The sequence below is a fragment of the Ixodes scapularis genome, unplaced genomic scaffold (assembly GCF_016920785.2).
Source record: "Ixodes scapularis isolate PalLabHiFi unplaced genomic scaffold, ASM1692078v2 PGA_scaffold5__190_contigs__length_132052651, whole genome shotgun sequence".
Classification (NCBI taxonomy): domain Eukaryota; kingdom Metazoa; phylum Arthropoda; class Arachnida; order Ixodida; family Ixodidae; genus Ixodes; species Ixodes scapularis.
The window spans coordinates 108,864,789-108,886,461 of NW_024609880.1; the positions used below are offsets into that span (position 1 = coordinate 108,864,789).

Genomic DNA, 21,673 nt, shown 5'->3' on the forward strand with positions numbered 1-21,673 from the left:
ACGTGAACTATAAGACGCTTGAGTAAGACGTCATAATAGTCCGATCTCACTAAGCATTCGGCGCATGCCTGAAGCCGCCCTAACTTTAGTTCAAAAGAGGCATATGGCAGTGTACGAGAAGTCTCGTGGGGCTGCTCGTGGTCTACACGTGCAGAGCTCCAGCAAGGTTGTCGCACGTGCAGAAAGACTAAAGTTCCCTCGATATATTGCAGCAGAGGTGGCGTAGTCAAACTGGCTGGTGAGATCAGCCTATTGTCCATTTTCATCAATAAATAAAAGCATAAAATGACAGGAGCTTCGACGCTTTTGACAGGCCTTATGAACAATGTTTAAATGCCTGATGACGCAAAGGCCATAACAAACAATTGCTTGTGGATCTCCTTCGCTCAAAGCAGTGAAAGGTTAAACATATGTAATGTCAAAAATTAATTTTTTCCGACTATAAAAGCTCCGACTTGAAGTTACAAGAGTACTTGTATAGTTGCTGCTTTAAGATGAAGCTGATGCCTTGTTCCTTTTTGTTGTGCTTCTTAGCAATACTTGTCGATGCGAAAGCTGGAGAAATACGACTTGACGAGGAAGACAATTATTGGCAATATCAAGACATGCAAAAGGCAAGTTCGAATTTAATTTGACGTGATGTTTTTGCGATATTTAGTAAGCCATATCACTCAAGTGAGATAGTCAAGTACATTCTGCCACATATCATTCTGAAAAGAGTTTATATGAACTGATGAATTTCAGTATGATTAAAATGGGAAAGAACAAATATAATTACTATATATTAAATTTGTGCTCGTTACTTGAAAATTTTAATGGGTTACAATTACAAATTACCGAGCCTAAAATATAATGGATTACCGTTAAAAATTACTTTCGCCCAAAAAAATAACGGATTACTTCACTTGTTACGTTCAAATTAGTTTCACGTTACGTTTTACGTAAATTAATCCAGAAAATAATAGAAGCAATTTTGCTATTTTGTGAAAAAGGTTCTGCTACACTAATTTTCCTTTCTCATGCGCCCGACTTATGGTGGTCTTTCTAAAAACAAAATCTCAAATTTAAGAGAAACAGTGTAGGTGTACGCCGTTCACCTGCAAGCTGACAAGGCACCGAAAGCTGCAACCACACACTCCATTCCGCTAGCTTATAGCATCCAAAAATGACCCCTCGAATTGTGCAGACAAATTCCTAGCGGTGCGCATCCTCAGTAGCAGTGTCTACCTCTGCTGCGAGATTCGGAGCTAAAGAAGCGATCTACGAAAGCTACCTTTTAACTCGGGTGTTTCGCCTGGTATTCACAAGAAAACAAACACTTGGTTCTAGCGTTACAATGTATAGCCTCTTTAAAAAAAAAAAAAAGACTAAATTTGCATATTTTGATCTGCTGTAGTCTCCATACTTAAGTCAGTTAGGAAAATAAAAGTGTTTAAACGGACCCCTTAAAGATGGCTACATTTGCCTTGGTCAGAAAAGAGTTAAGGATCACGGGAATTGATGTTGAATTTGCTGTCTTCAAGAAAGCCGTCGATGAGTTTTACTTCTCCCTTTTACGGAAGACTGCTCCCCCGGTGCGTCGATCGATCCCTTTTGCCGTCATGCCCTCGAGCATGGCCGTCCAGGGTGGGTGAAACTGCTCGTCAGAATGGGTGAAGCTGTACGTTGAGTCGTACTGTAACCGTTGGTCAGCGGATGGTACGGAGTGGTTCGTACCGATGGCTACTTTGGCTTAGCCGAAGAATCTCTTCAGTCAGCTGGGCCATCAATGTTGACACCGAGCTAGTTAGGAATTTCGGGAGCACCGTGCCGGAAAAAGATGGCCTACACGAAAAACATTGGCGACTTCTGCAGCAGTACCAGATAATAAATAATAAATAATAATAATAATAATCTCTTTCTTTTCCTTTATGTACAAAAAAGGAAATAGGGGGAAATGCTGCGTGACTTGCAGCTTGGCGAGGCCCTACCCTCTGTGGCAGACAAACAGCTGAAACCTTTTAGACAACACAAGCGTAAAAAACAAGATACTTCACCTTATTACATCGATTAGCTACAAAAAATGTTGTAACCATTGTTTCTAATAACATATCATGTAACATACGTCCCTTGATTTTTTAGTAATGCCAATATTTTCACTTTCGACCTTATTTAAAACAACGCTGGCTTATATCTTAAAGAGGTTATTCTATAATTAGTGCGGTGAGTATTCACACACCAGTTCTGGCTATGTCTTCTTTCATGCGTCCGGTTTGTTCTCACCAAGCCCGACAGCACGGAAAGAAAAAAGTTGTTATTTTGTCTTACTACCGTACTGTAGACTCCCATCAAACGATAGTTGTACAAATGATTAATTATCACAATCTGTTTTCAAAAAAGCTCCTCAGAAGGATTAAAAAAAAAAGAAGATTTTCAATTGTGAAAAATACCTTCTGTGTTAGAAGTAGTGTTGTTAAATTTTGTTTCGTTGATCTTCCCCAGACCAGTTGACAGTACACGTAATGAGTGAAAATCAAAGAAATAATAAAAGAGGAACTTCACTCGCGCGGGAAACATAAATTGAGTTTTAGATATAATTGCAATTGCTTTGCAAACGTTTGGGGGGATACATTGAAAGTGTTCAGTTCAAGAATGTGATTCAGTAAAATGACACCAAGAATCTTAACGGTTTTTGCAATCTCTAAAGAAGATGAATTCATCGTGATACTTAAAGGCCACGAAATTTTACGATTCCGTGACCTAAACAGTATGCATTTAGTTTTGTCTGTGTTTATTTTTAGTCCATTGACTTGCGTTCATAAGTGTTGTTTTTCGAGAACAAATGACGCCGTAATTTTGATCTTAGAAGTCGCTTGGCGCTTAAGAAAACGAGAGGTACTGCCCGCATATAAAATATGCCTAACGTTTGGTGCACATTGTTTGATATCTTTTATAAAAATTATAAATAACAGCGACCCAAGTACACTTTTTTGGTTGACTCCAGTCGACTTTTTTTGGTTGCTAAATTATACTTATTTAGGCTAGCTAACTGCGTTCGATATTGCAAATATGATTAAAACAGTTTAAGTCCAGTTCCGAGGATATCATAGTGCTGTAACGTTTTTTATAGTATGTTACGATTAATTAAAACAAAGAGCTAAGAAATGTCAACGTTCACACCTAAAATAAGCTCTTTTTTTCTTATATATTTTAATATTTCTTCTTTTTGCATTATCAACGCTGTTTCAGTTGAACGCTTGTTCCAAAGACCCCGTTGAAAATTAAAGTGTATGCGTTCTTTTTCTAGATAAGAAGAAAATCTGTGGTGCATTTCCTTTTCCCGACTTTCGAAAAAAATCTATAATAAGAAAATCGGTCTATCATTTTTAATTATCTTCTTATCGCCGCCTTTAAGATAAGCACAACTTTCGCAACCCGCATAGTGTTTGGAAAACAGCCAGTTGAAATGGACACGTTAAATATATACGTCATCTGTCGGATGTAAAGAGAAAGACTGTATAATAACCTTTGATATAACTAAGTGGACCAACCTATTTCCAAACACCGCAGCGTCACCTGCTATGCTAACGAAGTAATTATTAGACACATTCTACAAAGAACACCCAAAAAGTGTACCTCTTTTGCAAGTTACTTAATCTAAATTATGTTCCTGCGTATATGGATTCGTTACGCTATTACTTTGTTTCCAGAATACTCCTGCTTCCTTGTTATCTTCTTGCTTGAAGAGGTTTATATTATAGGTGGACTTCGCACGTTTCTACATATCAACACGCTTATGTCGATACGTTTTAAAACTATAAATCCTCTGGGTTTCTCCTTTTCAAAAAATTCTAAAGCAGACTTTTTTTTCGTCTATTTTGTTCAAAAGCTCACTTTTCATCCGAGGCTTGCGAATTCTTTTCCACTGCTTGGCGGCCCCGTGTGAAAAACTCTCCTCGCACAAATTTTGAAATGCCTGTAGAAAGTCTTCATACCTAACGTCCGCGTTTGTTTGCAAAGAAATTTGGTTCTAGTCAATTACATTTAAAGACGCCCAGAGTATTCTGATGCAGTGTTTGTTATGTTTTGAATTTGAAAAGTACGCTGCGCTGAACCTTTCTTAAGTTTATGAGGTGTGTTTATTAACATAAATATCGGGAGATTATCACTGATATCGGTGCTAATAGCGTTAGGGGTGATGGAGGACGCATCGTGGTTGCTAAGAAAAAATAAATAAGTGTAGCCGTTGTGGATGTAATTCTTGCTGCTGAAATTGCCGTTATTTTAAAACCGTTAACGGCAATGCTTGAATCAAGCGCTTTTTTATAAGTTGTATTTTCCTAGCATGTTATATTGAAGTCTCCGCGAAGAAAAATAATATACTTGTTTTCTACTAAAAAGTTTAGTAAGCCGTTAAAGAAGTTTACCAAATTATTCCCGATTCCAGGTGATGGACGATAAACCACAGCAACGATATATGTGCCACAGCGCAAACACAGAAACTCAAAATTACCCATAACTTGAGTAAATTACAATACTAGTTCGCATTTGTAGTCATTTCGTGCAAGCGATGACGCGTCTCGCCACCACCTCTTTTTTTATTACGGCAGAGTGAGCAATTTTGATATTCTGGCAAAGTAAAAATGCAAAATTAATCTGTATGCCAACTTTCCGAGAACATGATAACCGAGAAAGAAAAACCAAGACGACCAAACAGTACATACAAACTGTCATCTGTTTCTTTGGCTTACCGAACGTTCAAGCGAACAAAAGATAAACAAACGGGTTCTTTGTGTACAATATATAGCACGGAAAGTCATGCAGAGCGATAGCAACTTGGGACTGAGACAGAGGGCGTCCAGCCTTTGAAGGCGCTTTCCTCTCACAGTATTACCTAAAGATGGGAAATATCGATCGGCGTCGTTTTTTATATGAATCACTCGTGCCCCTGCAGTCCTTCGCACAGGAACTTTTCCGCCTGTGTGCCATGCAAACGCATGTCCTTTTTTTTTGCCTGATTTTTCGCTTATTGTAAAAGATCTTTGCCGTCCCTTCTACAATTTCTTGTATAACAATATGTAACATACTGTTCTTTAGAGTATTCCCTTTCTTTGGCTACGCGTCCGTGCCTTGTTGCCTCGCAAAGTGAACAATATTTCCGGGGACGTTATCTTGCCCCGCGGGCAGCCTGTGAACAGACACGATATTGTTCTGTGCTAGTTCGGGGACCTTGAGGTTGTTAGCAACTTGGTGTAATGAGATCATCAGCTACTCGCCCTGCACCGCAGGGGTCCCGTGAATTTTCGAGGTTCAGTCGCCTACTCAGAAATTCCAGTTCCTTCACTTCCTCCAGGAGTTGATCTTGCATTATTCTGTACGCCTTATCTTTTTCCCCTAGTTCTGTCAGTCTCTTTTTTAGTTCTTTAATATCTCTTTTTTTGGCGTTTGATTTTTTTCTCGAAGTCATCGAACTGCATCGACATGTACCGGAGAGAATGTTCCACGCTCTCTACTTTTGCGTTTAGAAGTGGCAGACATTCCAGATTCAGGTTGATCCACGCTCGAACAAACGCAATACTAAGTTCAGCCTGGTTGTCCTCACCGCAGCTAGCACGCGAGGAACCACTCTCACACGTTGGACCCTGGCAGGTCTTTTTCTGGATCTCTTTTTCCTTTGTACAAATTCTCATTTATGGCCGCACATTTTCCGAAATGGTACGTGCTCGCACACTTCATAGACTCTATGGACCCCTAACCCTCTTCCATGATGGGCGACTGACATGCCTAATATACACTGAACATTTCACAAATCACGGAAACACGGCAATAACAAGGCGGCAGTGGCAGTTGCAGCCTCAGCGGTGGCGGTGGGAACTTGGGTAACGTCAGAAAATAAAGAAAGTAATGTCTACCGACCTTAAACATTGGATGTGCTCAAATTAGCCAGGTTGTTCAGTTCCCGTCGCCGCTGCCAAATGACTTCCGGATGGAAGCACTCTGCTTATATGCTTTCGATTCCCAGAACTGCGCCTGTGCCGGCCGAGTCTAATGCAGTTTCAAGGTTTCCAGAGCAGCAGGGTAGGCCCGCCAACGAAAAAGCAGCAGAACGCTGGCGAGAGCAATCGCCACAGCACCGACAGCTTGGTTCAAAGCACCGAGTATGGCCGAGTCCAGCGCGGATTCAAAAAGACACTAAAACAGTCGAAGTGCTCAGATTAGCTAATGTATCCTGCTGCCGCCGCCACTACCCGAAATAAAAAAAAAATTATGGGCCTTTGTGTAGGCATACCGGATAGGCGACTATCCAACGGTTCCCCGACACCGACGATAGGAATGGTCCTGGTAGGTCCGTTTCGACCTGCTGAAACGGAGCAGTAGGAGTCGCAATCAGTTCTAGGGTCCTGATATCTTCTTTGGAGGTTTCTTGCGGCGTTGGCACTCATGGCACAGTCTTGTGTACTGGCGAACTGTCTTCGGAAGATTAGGCCAGTAGTACTTCTCACGAAATCGGGCCAGGGTCCTACTGTAACCGTGACGTCCGGAGGTCAGGTCGTCATGACAGGCTTGGAAGATCTTTTCTTGAAGACCGGAAGAGATCGCCAAGAGCCGCGTCGAGTTGCTGTATCTAAAATTATTCTTGTAGATGACACCTTGTTGAATGGCGAAGGTTGACAATGGTCTTGAGAAGACACGGATAACTGTACACCCTCGTCCTTCCAAGTCCTCTTTCAGAGTCCGCAGTACAGGACCGTCGCGCTGGAGTTTCGCCATGCCATTGACGTTCCTGCTCCCAGAAAGCTCTCGTCGTCGCCGTCGGTGCAGGTAGGAGCTGACTCAACGGGGCTCTGGACAGGCAGTCGGGTTCGCAGTCCTTTCTGCCTGACTCTAAGACGGTCACGTCGGACTCTTGCGACCGTAGGTTTCAATGAGCGAGGCGCCCTGATGGATCTTTAATGTTGTCGAGCCGGCAACATAGGGCCTTTGACCGCTCGAAACGGGTTCCGTACAAATACTGTCGGTATTTAGTTGCCGGCCAGACAACGGTATGACATTCCTTATCCGTCGTCGAGTAATTTTGCTCCGCGTCCCAAAGGGTGTGGCTAGCGTAGGCGATCACTCGCTCGGTTTTTCTTGCCTCGTCTCCACTATTAGTAATGCCGCGTAGCCGTAGCCCTAGTTGCAGGTAGAGACAAAGGCGGTATATGTGATCGGCATCCCCGCAGTGGCAGCACAGCGGCCAACGGGCTGCCGTTCGCTGCACGTCGGCCTTTATCGGTGCAGGTAGTTCAGGTGGGCGTACTGGGCCGGGTCGTCTTGGTGTTGAACATAATGTTGCCTGACCGTGTCCCGTCGAGTCGGCGCCTGGTACTGGCGAGGAACTAGGGGGACCTCCTGGAAATCGCGGGGCACGTTATCGAAGGGGCTTCATCAAGTACTGTTACAGCGTTGATGGTGTCTGCAGTTAAAAGGCTCGCTGGCATTGCTCGCTTATAGGTCACCTATAAGGAGCTCCTGAGCTCCTTATGTGACCTCGCGGAAAGAGGCCGGTGCCAGCATTGAGGCTAGTCAATGCGGGGGCAGCAACGTTGGGCAGTCACTGGTAATGGGTGGCTCGCGCTTAGAGGGCCCGCTCGATGCTTGTGGCCTTTTTCACGAAGGCCTCAATGGTCGCAGGCGGGTTCCGTACGAAGCCCCCAAAGGTGCTTTGTTTTACTCCTCCCATGAGGATGTTAAAATTCTTCGTCTTTTCCTGCGCAAGGGGATCTGCGCGGTCGAACAGTCGGAGGACGTCTTCGACGAACCAGAGGAAGCTTTCATTTGGTCCTTGATCTTTCGCCTGGAGCAGTTCTTCAGCGCGTTTCCGGCGCTGCTGGTTCGCAACGGCGTGGCCTAGCTGCTCTTTGCACGTTCCCTTGGAGGTGATACCCTCTTCATGGATTTCTAAGCAGAGCGGGACCGTTCCATCCAATGAGAAATAGATTTTACGGCCCTCGGCTCTTGTGTCCATCAGTAATGCATATGGACACAAGAGCAGAGCGTCCATAGTAAAGTGCAGTAGATAAAAAGCCCAGCGTGGTCTTGACGACTCACTCTCGGACTCACGCGCTATCCAGCTGTCACGCCGACACCCCAAAGTTCGCTGCTGCTTTCTCGGCGCTCTTTAATATATTTCTTGCACAAGTTCACCGGTTAAACCTTTATTTGGAGTTTTACGTTTGACGATCCTTTTCTATCCGCGACATTTTCGGTGAATGTACGTGCGGGTGGAGAGTAAACACGAATCTCCTAGAAGTATGGAGAAGCGTTCCCTCTCGACCATGCACGCGGCATTAGGTGGTGATATAAATCGTTCTCAAAAGTATATATCATAATCTGTTGACTACACGTATCAGATTGACCTTTTTAAAATTTCAGTTTCTGAATAACCCCGATCGAGAATCTTGGTTGTACTATCGAACATATACAACGGAGCACACTTGTGTGTATGTGAAAGTGAACGAAAATCAACCAAATGGAAGTGATTACGAATTTGTCCAGGAATATAGATTGGGAACACAAGAACATAACACAAAGTAAGCTAGTTAAGCATTTGATATAATATGTGAGGTAATTTTTCAGACATTGACCACTGTGTGCATTCTCTTTAGACAAACGGCGACACTTTATGCGACTCCTTATAAAACAAAGATGTATGCCACCGAACGACAAAATAACAACGCAATGCGTATAAGCCCACATAAAGGTAAGAAAATAGTACAACCCAGTTTTCATCAGATGCTCGCTTACGTAAAATAAGTATTTTTTATGATATTTTAATATTTTATAGTAGCTTCTGATCCTAAGGACTAATCGCATGCCTTAAATTGCGGGCACAACGCCAAAGTAAATTTTTTTATGAGGCATCGAATGATGACTAGCTGATTAGAAGCTTTGCGGCGCCACCGTTGATTTACAAAACTGCTCTTACCCTTGCGGTGGCTAGGATCAAAATTAGTGACAACTGTTAACATCTGTTTGCTCTACTAACTACCAGCTCCTAGCTAGCTCAGTATATAAAGGGCTCCGCTAGCCTTGGAGAGATTCCGGGGTTTAATCCCGGACCAGGCTAATTTTTTCACCAGCCACCAGACGCCTACAGTGCGCCAGTGGCGCATTATTTCAGGAGGAAGTCAATTTATTTTTAAGTGAAGTTTATCTTCCTCGGGGACTCTTTACAATGATAATTATACCAAATAATATAGCAAAAAATAGTTCGTGCACAGGCAAGACAGGCACACGTAAGTTTAATATCATAGGATTTGGTGTAGAGCCACATTCGACCCCGAGTAACTGAATTACAAGTTGAATTAGTAAAGGCCGAACAGTATTCTGAAGAACGTTAGGGAGCAGCACTAGAAGGCAACAATATAAGTTTTTAGTTTTATGACTTTCTCAATGTCTCTCCAGACTAAACGTTTTTACCTTGTCGTTCCAAAACCTATCCATGTTTAGAGTTACGTTGGTGTCAGTCACTGCTAGGAGAAGTAGATTGGATCAAATAAGCTGATATTTGGCAGATATTTTGGAAGCAGCATTCCTCGCGTGACAAGGCCTGTGCCTCGTGCCTTTCCCACCGCTCCTTAGTGTCAGCTGTACTGAGCATTTATGACTCTACAGCCCATGTTGAATCACAATTTGTTCTACTATCATAATAGGAGCGAATTAAATCTTGATTAGAAAAATATTTAAGCAATTTGAAAGAGGCCCCAGTAGCTTTACTTATACTTCAATAGTATTGTGACAGAAGAAGAAGTGATGTTCGGATTAGGAGGATAGAAGACAACAGCAGGGGCGAGATACGCTGAGAATAAAGCGTAGCAACTGGTGTCAGAAGTGGGATCCCGTTCGGGACACCGTCTTCCGGCAAGCATGAACCCTCCTCGACAACCTGCGGATGGGCTTCCGCAACCTGGAGGAGGAGCCATCTCCCCCCGATCAGTTCGTGATCCCGTTGAGCCTAACGGTCAAGCCGATGCCTCGACCGCAATTGCAGCTCTGCTGGATGTCCACCACCAGAGGGCTGCCCAAGAGCTCAGGCAACGCGATGCGGCTCTCCTGGAGGCCATTTCAAGCTCCTTCGAGAGAACATCAGTCGCAATCGTCGAAAGCTTTCGAGGGTTGGCACAACCAAGCTCCCTACCAACCGGTGAAAATGAGCTTCCACCCACGGCTCAACCGACCATCGATCCGTCTGCTACGTATCTCAAGCTACGGGCGCCACAATTTGACGGCACCGGCACCTGGTCCGCCTACGCGACACAATTTCAGATCCTCGCTGCCGCCAATCGATGGACCGACGAGCAAAAAGCACAGGTACTTGCAGTAAATCTCAGAGGGCCAGCATTACAAGTCCTTCACCACATGTCGCCAGAATCTCGTACGTCGTACACCTCTCTAGTCCAAGCGTTGGAGGAACGCTTCGGTGATGGGCATCAACGCTACCGACACCACACCCAACTGCGCCACCGGCGACAAAATTCGGGTGAGACGTTGTCTCAGCTCGCTGACGAGATCGAGCGTCTTACACGCTTGTCTTTCGTGGGTTCGCCTGAAGAGACTGCAGATGCCGCTGGCACTGCGACTTTTTTTTGATGCAATTGCGTCAATTGAGATTCAAGATGCAGTTCGCCTTTCTCGTCCTCAAACACTTCGAGCCGCCCACATTCATGCGCTAGAAGTGGAGGCCGCCCGTAATGCGTCACGATTGGCTACGAGGAATCCACCTGCAGCACCCGCCTCAGTCCTACCAAAGATGATCGGCTGGAACTGCCGACAAGAAGGACACAGCAAGATGCAATGTCCCCTTAGACCCCCAGATGCCCGACCGACGGGTGCTCAGGGAGCGTCACGAAAAAAAATTACTTTTACTTCCTCGGTAGCTTCACCCTCATCCATCTACCTCCAAGGTACAATGAATGCCGTCCCTGTGCGTGCACTAATAGACACCGGAGCGACAAACTCAGTCGTCCGACCCACATCCTTCGACCAGTTACACCTCTCAGCCATGTCTGCGGGACCTGATTCCAGTCTTCGAACTGCAACTGGCGCTACCCTTGCAGTTTCAGGACAAGCCAATGTTCCCTTCCAAGTTGGTGGCCTGCAGACGACACTACCTGTGGTCATAGCAGAAGTAACTGAAGATTGCATACTAGGAATGGATTTCTTAAAGACCCACAAATGCGTGCTCGCTTTGCTCAAGGGACCCTTCACGTTGGGGCACAGGCATTTCATCTCGGCTCGGCGACTGTATCAGTGTGCTATGCGAATGGGCTGCCATTAAACTCGCTAACACCGTGTTCTAGTGGTCTGAAAACTCACCTTATACCTCTCTATGCTGCCACGGCCCCTCACCTTCAAGAGAATGACGCTGTTCAACTGCAGAGTTTACTTTCACCTTTTTCGGCTGTATTCAGCAGTAGCGACACTGACTTAGGAAATACCAGTTTGGCTACGCACCGTATCATAATCGGTGATGCAGACCCCATTCGGCAAGCGCCTCGCAGACTACCACTGGCGAAGCGTTCACATGTGAATGACCTCGTTGAACAAATGCTCAGAAAAGGTGTTATTTAGCCAGCCTATGAACCTTGGACCTCGCCGGTCACCCTTGTAAAAAAAGGATGGATCCACTCGATTTTGCGTCGATTATAGGAAGCTAAATAACATCACAAAGAAAGATTATTTTCCACTACCACGGACAGATGATATCCTAGACGCGCTCGCGGGATCTACTTGGTTCTCCACCCTTGATTTCAAGAGCGGCTACTGACAAGTTCCCGTACATTCATCAGACCGCGAACAAACAGCCTTCAACACCGGCAACGCCCTCTATCAACTCACAGTCATGCCCTTTGGGCTATGCAACGCTCCCGCAACATTCCAACGTCTAATGAAAGAAGTCCTTGAGGGACTAAGCTGGCCCGCTTGCCTTGTGTATTTAGAAGACATTGTTGTCCTTGGAAAGACCTTCACCGAACACCTGACTAATCTCGATTTGGTGCTCAAGAGACTTCAAGACGCAAACCTGAAGTTGACCCCTAAAAAATGCACCCTTTTTGCTCTGGAAGCCCGATATCTAGGACACGTTATTGCAACCAGTGTCGTCTCTCCTGATCCACTGAAGTTATCAGCAATCACCGACTGGTCAACTCCAGCATCAGGTGCTGACGTGCTGAGCTTCCTTGGCCTGGCGACGTACTACCGGCGCTTCGTCCCTGGTTTTTCACGAGTCGCCAAGCCTCTATATGCCCTGACCGAGAAGTCCAAGGTATTCAAATGGTCTACTGAATGCCAAGACTCCTTTGACGCACTAAAGTGTGCGCTAACGTCGCCCCAGCGCTGGCTTATTAAAGAGACAACGCGCTGTTCATTCTGGACACAGATGCGAGCAATACCGCGGCAGGTGCAATACTGTCTCAACAACAGGAAGGCCATGAACGAGTAATTGGCTACTACAGCAAAGCCTTCACAAGGCCAGAACGAAACTATTGCACCACAAGACGTGAACGTCTCGCTATTGTCAAGGCTCTTTCCCATTTCAATCACTATTTGTGTGGCAGAAAGTTTATAATCCGCACAGACAACGCAGCGTTGACATGGCTTCTTGGTTTTAAAGAACGAGAAGGTCAGTTTGCCCGCTGGATATAACATCTCCAGCAGTACGACTTCGAGATTAAACATCGTGCGGGATCACACCATAGCAACGCCGACGCCCTCTCTAGGCGTCCATGTAGTGAGGGTTCCTGTCGACAGTGCATGAGCATGATTCGCCGTAATTCGGGCCTGAGTCACACCCTCTGCCCTTTCACCATCTAAAACAGCATGTGGTCACCGCAAGAAATACAAGAGGCCCAGTCACGTGACCCTGATGTCAGCCTGTGCATCCAGTGGAAACGAAACGGCCGTCGGCCACAACGTACTGAGATATCCCACCTATCTCCAGCAGCATTAAGCTATTGGGCCCAGTGGGACACACTAGAGTTACGTGACGGGCTTCTGTACCGACGCTGGGAAACACCCACTGGTGACCGTGTCGTGTGGCAACTAGTTGCATCACCCAAATTCCGCGCCCAGATATTTCGACAGCTTCACAGCAGTCCCGAAGGAGGCCATTTTGGCGTCAACCGTACCCTTCAGAAGACACGTGAGCGTTTCTACTGGTTGCAGTGCCACAACGATGTCAAGTTGTGGTGCCGTCAGTGCGACCTGTGCGCTTCGCGTAAGGGCCCACACAAAAAAAAGTACAGGCGGTGTTGCAAGAACGCGTCAGTGGAGCACCATTTGAACGGGTCGCCATAGACGCTCTCTGTCCTCTACCACGAACACAAACTGGCAACAGGTTTCTCCTTGTCATAGTAGACTATTTCTCAAAATGGCCAGAGGCCATCGCTATTCCTGACCAAGCCGCCCCTGTCGTGGCAGACGCTTTGGTAGCCCACTGGATATCCCGGTACGGCGCACCCTTATCATTACATTCAGACCAAGGACGAAATTTCGAGTCACAGGTCTTTCAAGATGTCTGTCGACTGTTCAACATCACCAAAACAAGAACGACGCCGCTGCATCCACAGTCCAATGGCCTCGTGGAGCGTTTTAATCGCACCATAGTGCAGACTTTGGCGATGTTTGTCAACAACCATCAAGACGACTGGGACTGCTTTGTCCTTCTGTTCCTCTACTCCTATCGAACCGCAGTTCACGAAGTCACCGGGTACACACCCGCCACCATGATTCTTTTCGGACGGGAAATTCGCATGCCGTGCGACCTCGCTTTCTCAAGAACACCAGACCGTTCCTCTGAACCCGGGTCTTATGTTGGTGACCAGATGATGCGTCTCGAGCGGACATACGACTTTGTTCAAGGGCGCCTGTCTATCGCTTTCCAGCGAATGAATGCACGATACGACGAGCACACTACGCAAGAAATGTTTCAACCGGGACACAAAGTGTGGCTTTACAACCCTCTGCGAAGACGGGGGCTTTCGCCCAAACTACAGAGTAACTGGCAAGGACCATTCATTGTCGTCACGCGCTTGAACGATGTGGTACACCGCGTGCAACGCAATGCTTGTTCGCGCATGCTCGTGGCACACAGAAACCGCCTTGCTCGGTACGAGGTCTGCTCAGCTTGAACTGAACTTACTGCCCTTAATTTTTGAGAGCGTATAGTGTGACAGGAGAAGAAGTGATGTTCGGATTAGAAGGATAAAAGAGAACAGCAGGGGCGAGATACGCTGAGAATAAAGCGTAACAATATTATTACTAAGCACTTTTCACTGTTTTTAATGGAGGCGTGCATACCTCAACAAGCCGCACGCAAAACGCCGATCGGCTGAAAGAGTTAAAAAGACAAATTAGCAGAAACCTCATTTCAGACAAGGGAGGTCACGACTAAAGTGTTCGTGACAGATATTTTAATTTGATGCTTGTATATAAGCTTTTTTAAATATAAAAAGTAGCACGACTAAACCAGATTCTTCACTGATAACACGATATGTTGTAACATACGATTTGTTCCTTTATGGGCATGAAATCATTTGAGCTGCACAAATTTTAAAGGAACGTAAAAATATGCGGTTTTCAATGACGTTTCTCAAAGATTGTATTCCGGGAGCACCTAATTTCCCAATTCGCCAGAGCCTATCATGCCACGCCAAATAATTACAAAAAAGTGTCAACGTTCTCTTTGGAAGCGTGTCGAGTTGCGTTAAGACTGTCAAGTATTATAAAAAGTGAAATAAAGTTATTATCAATAAATGTCTAGACCAGATGGAAAGTGCCCATTTGAGAGGGACTAAATAAATAGCTTATTGCAAAAGAAAAAATATAAACGAATATATTTTTTTTATAGTTACAAGCGATATATTCCGTCCCTGAGTGGTATCATCATGCTTCCCGAAGAATTTCACAGGCGTAGTTAATTGGAAATCTTTTTTTTGTTTTAAGATGCCACAAGTGGAAAAAGATTCCAGTTGATTTACACTGACTCTGACAAATGCGATATTCTAAGAGTTCTGGATGTAAACAATGGTAAGTGGGAATGGTTTCTTTTCCTTAGTTTCCTCAGCTTTAAAAAATATAAACGTAAATTGAAAAAAAAACTAGAGACATTATGGTGCGTTCGGCATCTTAAGCGCCCTAAAACATCCAAATTGGTCGCTCCATCAATGCTATTTATTTATTTATTAAATATTTTTGATCTTTATTTATATATTACCTAGATCGCCCAGGAGACATTAATACGGGCGGTCTTTAAAATAACAGTTTTTCCCACATATATTAGAAACGGTGTTCCAAAGCACAAGTATTTCACAAAAGTATAATATACATACAATAATGTTGCAAAACGAGAAGTACATCATAAAATAAGGGATAATAACACTAAAAAAATGTAGCAGTTTTATTGAAATGGGTAGAGCGTTGAATCAGAAGTTTTTGTGACGACGTATTCTGGTAGACACCTGAGCACCACACACATGAACGGCCAACCGACGGCTGATTAATGTATGATCAGGCACATCTCGATGCCCGATGCCTGGTCAAAGAGCTCTGCAGGACGTCCAATGTGGTCCTTGCAGTAATGGACTGATCTTGGAAATAAGTTTTTGAATATTCGCACTCAACATCTAAACTTTTATTTTCAATGAATAATCTACACTTGATGAAATGTTATCTTGGATATAAAAATATTTGTCCTTCTTAACGCCTGAAGGCTTCAAGGAGATTTCGCAGCTGAATTAAAACTAAAATGTGGATATTTTACAATTCCAGGCGGCACTGCGGGTGCTGCTTCTTAACGGTTCGGACTGGGCTAGTCACGAAAGAGTCATTTCTTCATCAAAAAATTAAAGGACACATTCCCGCATTTTTCTCAGATTATTTTTGGACGCTTGTCTGGAAGATTATTTTATTAGTTTAGGATTAGGCGGAAACAAACGACGAAGACTATTAGAGCTTGGAGGCATTGTACGCCTTCGTCTGTTACGTCTGCGTTCCGCGAGCTTAGGCTGCATGCGGGGAAACAAAAATGTTGTCGTAATAGTAACACAAGTTAGGTTGCCATGCTCCCCAAATCTCAGCGAAACGTATATCTTTCTCGCAAAAATCATGCATCCAACTCAAATAAAATAAAATTTGATTTTATATTGGCCAAGTTACTTGATGTTCGAAAAAACAAAAAGCCCCCAAAAATGTGGCTTGACTCGGCCCATGCCCCGACAAATTCGTATGGCAGTGTTACGGTTTACCATTGAAACAAAAGAATGATGTCTTAGTTGCCCCTTTCGAATTAATTTCTAGAGCAACAAAATTTTATTGTATTTCCACGTTCGACCACGGATCGGATGATACCGCAACGTGGTCCTCAGCTAATCGCTCCTTCATTAATAAAAGTGGCATCGAGCGCTGATTAAGGTTTTCTCTTCTCCTATGGCACCATGGTGCGTAAACAAATAATATATTCATCCGCGCGCAACCATAACTGAAGCCCAATACCAATGAAAAAATGCAGAACTCACTGGCAGACAAACTCGAAAAAAAATATTAAACAGACTAAATAAAAAATCCTAAAGCTGTCTAAGAAGTCATTCAACAATGAAATAATTTTAGCATCTCTTTTCGGTTTGAAAGTGATGCGGAGCGATTCCCAGTTTTGGGTGTTTCAGTCCAATAAAATACTCAAGCGCAACGAGTGTGCGCCTGAATTTGTGATAGTATTCAAACTTAAAGCTCAAGTACATGCAGAATGGACTGCCTTACCAGGCGACGCGACTTCGAAGTGACTTGCAATCCCACGTTGCTGGTCACCACACGACTAAGTAGGCTTGAGCTGACAGCCACCGGGTAGATTGCACTGCCTGCCTGGAACCGAAAAAATCTGAAAATCATATGATATAAAATTGAAGCCCATTATCCCCAATTTAAAGAAAACTTGAAGAAATCTTTGTTTTTCTCAGGCGCATTTGGAGCATTTGATGGGCCACTGATGCCATCGTTGAACAGCATTTGCGTTAGTCAACTGCCACTTTAGCTGTTGACCAACTACTTGTGAAGCAACACTATGAAAAAAATTAAACATTGAAAATATCGTTAGGTTTTTCAAAACTATCTATTGTGTCAAAAAATATCGATAGTGGACTATCGATATTACTAGCAATGGGGCAATTCGATAGTACTATTGATTCTACTATCAATAGTTGGCTTTTAGTCGAGTGTAGGAACTATCGAAAGTAAATTTTCAAAAATCTGTCGAGGTTAGATATAATTCAAGCACTACCCAAAAAGGTAATGACGACGGATATGTGTGGACAGACAAGGCATGGTTTGGAAAAACATGAAATTGAAGGGAGAGAAAACATAGACTTTCATTCTCGTGCAATTAATGTAGAAATAAAACAGAAATGGCTGTTTGCTAGTTTTCCTGCGCAGATATTTTGTGTATTCATGGGGTTCAAATATAAGGTTTCACACTGAAGTATGTCCGTCTTTGTAAAACTCTTCAGTATATTCAGTATATTTTTTTGTCCTGCAGAGCACTCGCTGCGGAGATTTAGCATCAGGGTTTTCACAAATCGGTTTCAGGCTGATGCTTTTTTTTTACTATGCAATTGACACACATTTCTTTTCATAGCCCTAACCAACGACAGGTTAAGACGAACACTCTGCTTGGGATTTTGTTCTCTACTAATGACTATTTACAAGGAATTCCCGAAAATCTAAAATTAGCCGTTGATGAAAGCATTTAGGCTTGTGTTTCATGATATATTGTCACTTGTTTTTCGGTTATATTTTGGCAGAGTTTAATAACGATGGCTGGGAAAATGTTTACCTAGCTGTTGGTATAAAAAAAAATTAAAATACAGAGGCCGTCCCCTAACCTCTAAATAAATATATCTGTTTAAATTAATGTAACAGAACTTTTGTGGCACTGAATTCAATTTGAACATGCCAGAGAAAATGCTTATACCAAGAAAACATTGTAATTGATGCTTTTATTTTCTCGAATTCTTAAATACTGTATGTTTGGGAACACGACGTTAACTGAATCAAAACTAAATTATAAAAACGAAATTTATTTTTGTGATTCAAGTAACAATATTGTTGTAAATGAGGCATTATTTCAGTTCAATGAATATTGTAAATCCGAAAGAAAATAATGCTTTTTTCGTTCTTGAAACTTCGTTGTTTCAAAAGAAACGCCATACTTTTCTTTTCATGCGGGTAAAGTTATGACCCTGCACTGTACATTTGATCCCCATCGTTAGCTTTATATTCAAGCAGGTTTCGGGATTTATACAACACATACATAGTTTACGCATCAGAGGCTACAGAAATATTCATTTTTCTGATTGAGCTCATAAAAAGCACAGGGAACACCCCGGATAGCACTCTAAACAGCAAAAAACAAACTTCTCCAACAGCCTATCAAGTTGATATTTTTTATTCATAATTTTTCAATAGTATAGAATTTCTAATCTAATAAAATATTGTAAATAGTTTCTAAAAAGAGTTACTACCATTTTGTGATTGTTTTCAATAGGTTAATATCGTTCCTCGATAATTATGATGAAGTCCCTATTGCAGTTGCATTTTCTCCGAGCTACACGACATTTCCCGGACATTCTTCGTCCGTCATCGAATAAAAACCCATCAATAGCATTACGTTAGTTGGGTATCGCTATTTTATTGGTATTCGACGATAAACAATTTCGCGATAGCCAACTATCGATAGTATGCTATCGATTTTCATGATAGCCGACTATCGATAGCACTATCGATAATAGACTATCAATAGTCGACTATGGAGAGTGCTATCGATAGTCGAATGAACTATCGATAGTGAAGAAACTATCGATAACACTATCGATAGTAAATTTACATCAATGCTAACTACAATCAAATTATCCCGTGGGTTTGTTTTGGGTCCATTATTGTTTCTAATAGTTTTAATGATAATAATGACGGTGCAAATTCCCAGGTACGATTGTTTGCAGATGATTGTGTTGTTTATACACGATCTGATCTTAGTCGAATAGAGCAATGGTGTAAAAAGTGGAATTTAAACGTTAAAAATGTGCCCATGTTAGTTTTACCCGCAAAACCAAAAGTTGAAGCATGTTACCAACTGAATAATTAAACCGTAACAAAAAGCAAACAGTTAAATATCTTGGCGTCACTCTGTCAGCTGACTGCACCTGGAACGCACACATTAACGACGTTGTTATGAGGGCCCGCAGAGCGCTTTGATTTTAAAAAAAGCAAAATTTAAGGGAATCAACTAAAGCTTCAAAGAGCTGGCCTATCTGTCTTATGTACGCCCAGTGCTTGAGTACGCCTGCACCGTTTGGGATCCTTCTCAGCAGAACCACATTGCTGCTTTAGAAAGAATTCAGAGTTGTGCCGCTCGTTTTGTTTTGGTGCGGTACGGCCGTTTTCAGAGTGTAACCGACATGAAAAAAGAACTGGGATGGTCAACATTGGCATTAAGACGAAGAAATTTGCGCTTGAAGTTTTTATACAACATCCATAACAATAAAACTGGCATTAATAGCTCATTTTACATGTTACCACCAAATTATATCTAAAAAAGGAAAGACCACATTCTTAAGGTTAGAGAATACCGCACCAGGGCGGAATTGGGCAAAAGTTGCTTTTTGTTAAAACAATTAAGGAGTGGAATGCCTTGCCCAGTGTTATTGTGTGTGCAGCGAATTCAGAAATGTTTTTTTTTTCAAGTTTATTCGGCCATTTCGATAATGCCTGATGGCGCTGCAAGACAATGATAAATGAAGAATAAATAAAGAATTACTTCTCAGAAATTAAATGCTTAATTAATAATTTTAAAGGTGTGGTTATAATCAGAAACGTGGTGCGAAGCATCCAGAAACACTAAATTCACCCACATTACAATAATATAAGACACGCACAGTATCATTTATGGCATTCCGAAATAATGCTCAATTTGGACGCGTTTCTAGGTTTTGGTTTTCTATCGGAGCACATCTCCGCGCCAGCATTCCGCTCCGCTTAGTCAAAACGCACAACGTTCTTGCGCTGCCACGCGTCTCACGCAGCGGTGAGTCGACACACTGGCACCGACGTCAAACAGGCAAACCAAATCTGACCGTCTGGAGGCTTTCTTATCTATACTCTTGTACGTGCGATGCGTGACGGCGCACGTACGTTGCGCGTTTTGGGCTCAGGGAGCGGGATTGCTGGCGCCGGAAATGCACTTCGATAAAATATATCAATTTTGAAATGCGACCATATGAATAATTTTTTGGAACACCGTAAAATGCCGCGCGTACCTTATATAATTATAATGTTGGTGGCTTTAGTAGTTTTCAATGCTGTGCATTAAGATTCTAATTGAAACCATAGCTTTAAAGTTAATGATTGAGAATTAGGATACTAAAAGGTAAATTATTACGTAATTATACTGAACGCTAGTAATATTGCTCAATCGGCTTTTTGGCCCAATCTAGAACAGACCACTACGACATTCACCTTTTTCTGCGCGATGCGCAGTTTTAGCAGGAGCGATTTCGCCTGCGTTTCCAAAAACACCTGTATATTTGCGCCGAGTTAAGACTCTGGGTTTTAAAATAAAATTTCTTGAATGTCAGGCGCTAAACTAAACCTCTAGCGTCAAGGTAAGCGATACAAATTCAACTGTGGGATAATAAAATAGTAAAAATCTTAACGCATTTTTAAAGACTAGTTTAATTATGTTATCTCCTCCCTTCAATTATGCACTGTTTCCACCTCGGCGGCAATACCTTCTCCTTCTTGAAAACGTAAAGTTGCAGTGTATACATTACAGACTTCCATGTGTTAAACCAGTGTAATTTTATAGGCATGCTGTAAAGAACAACTTAATGCTTGTCCACTCATAAATGGCAAGTTCCTTTCCAGCGGTGTTGTTAGTAAGCATAACAGTACTAATTTTCTTTATAGGGCGCGCCTGTGAGCTCTATCTTCACAACAACGCAGTTGATGCTGGTGTCCCTGAAAACTGCAAGAAAATATATGGTAATGCATGCGGGAAAGGTGATTCATCCTACACGCAGCAAGTGTATCACCCGTGGTGCAAGAAGAACGTTAAGGCCCAATAGAAAGAAGTTCAGGAGAGTGGTCCCAGTGAGAACCGAAGGAAGAAGTTACAACCACAACATTACCTCCTGGCTGCTGACACTCTTTTTCTTTTAAGAATAATTATGGGCGATAAAATAAAGTGCTTACACATACGCTTATAAAACAGTCGTTATGAATCGTTATTTGATCCAATATAATTCTGTGTTTAAAGGGGCCGTGTTATAATACCGATCCGTCTGTCTTGTGTGAGAACCAGTTGTTCTGGGTTCAGGGCTGGTCCCTTGGGGCTTTCGTTGCCATTGTTCTTTTAAGGTCACTTGAACGTCCTATCGAGGTGTGTTTGGGCTCTGTGGGCGGTTTTGTGTAGGAATAGTATAACGGTCGGCCATGGGACGTGCGCAGTTGTCCGGATATCGGTGCGGGAAAAGACATATATAAGCGATGTTCTCAGTAAAAGTTGTTAGCTGAGTATGAGATGTATGTCCTGTACTGTCCCCATTCATTCCGCTCGTCTCGGTCTTAACAATGTTCAACCTAAACCAGCTCGCCTGGTTACAAGCTT

General features: G+C 43.1%; 1 protein-coding gene across 1 annotated transcript; it reads left to right on the plus strand.

Annotated features, from left to right (window-relative positions):
* Positions 1-494: 494 nt before the first annotated feature.
* Positions 495-21,131, plus strand: LOC120842734. Its single transcript, XM_040213907.1, has 5 exons — positions 495-614; positions 8,395-8,552; positions 8,628-8,722; positions 14,965-15,048; positions 20,974-21,131. The coding sequence occupies exons 1-5, from the start codon at positions 495-497 to the stop codon at positions 21,129-21,131; spliced, it is 615 nt and encodes a 204-aa protein (XP_040069841.1).
* Positions 21,132-21,673: the final 542 nt, after the last annotated feature.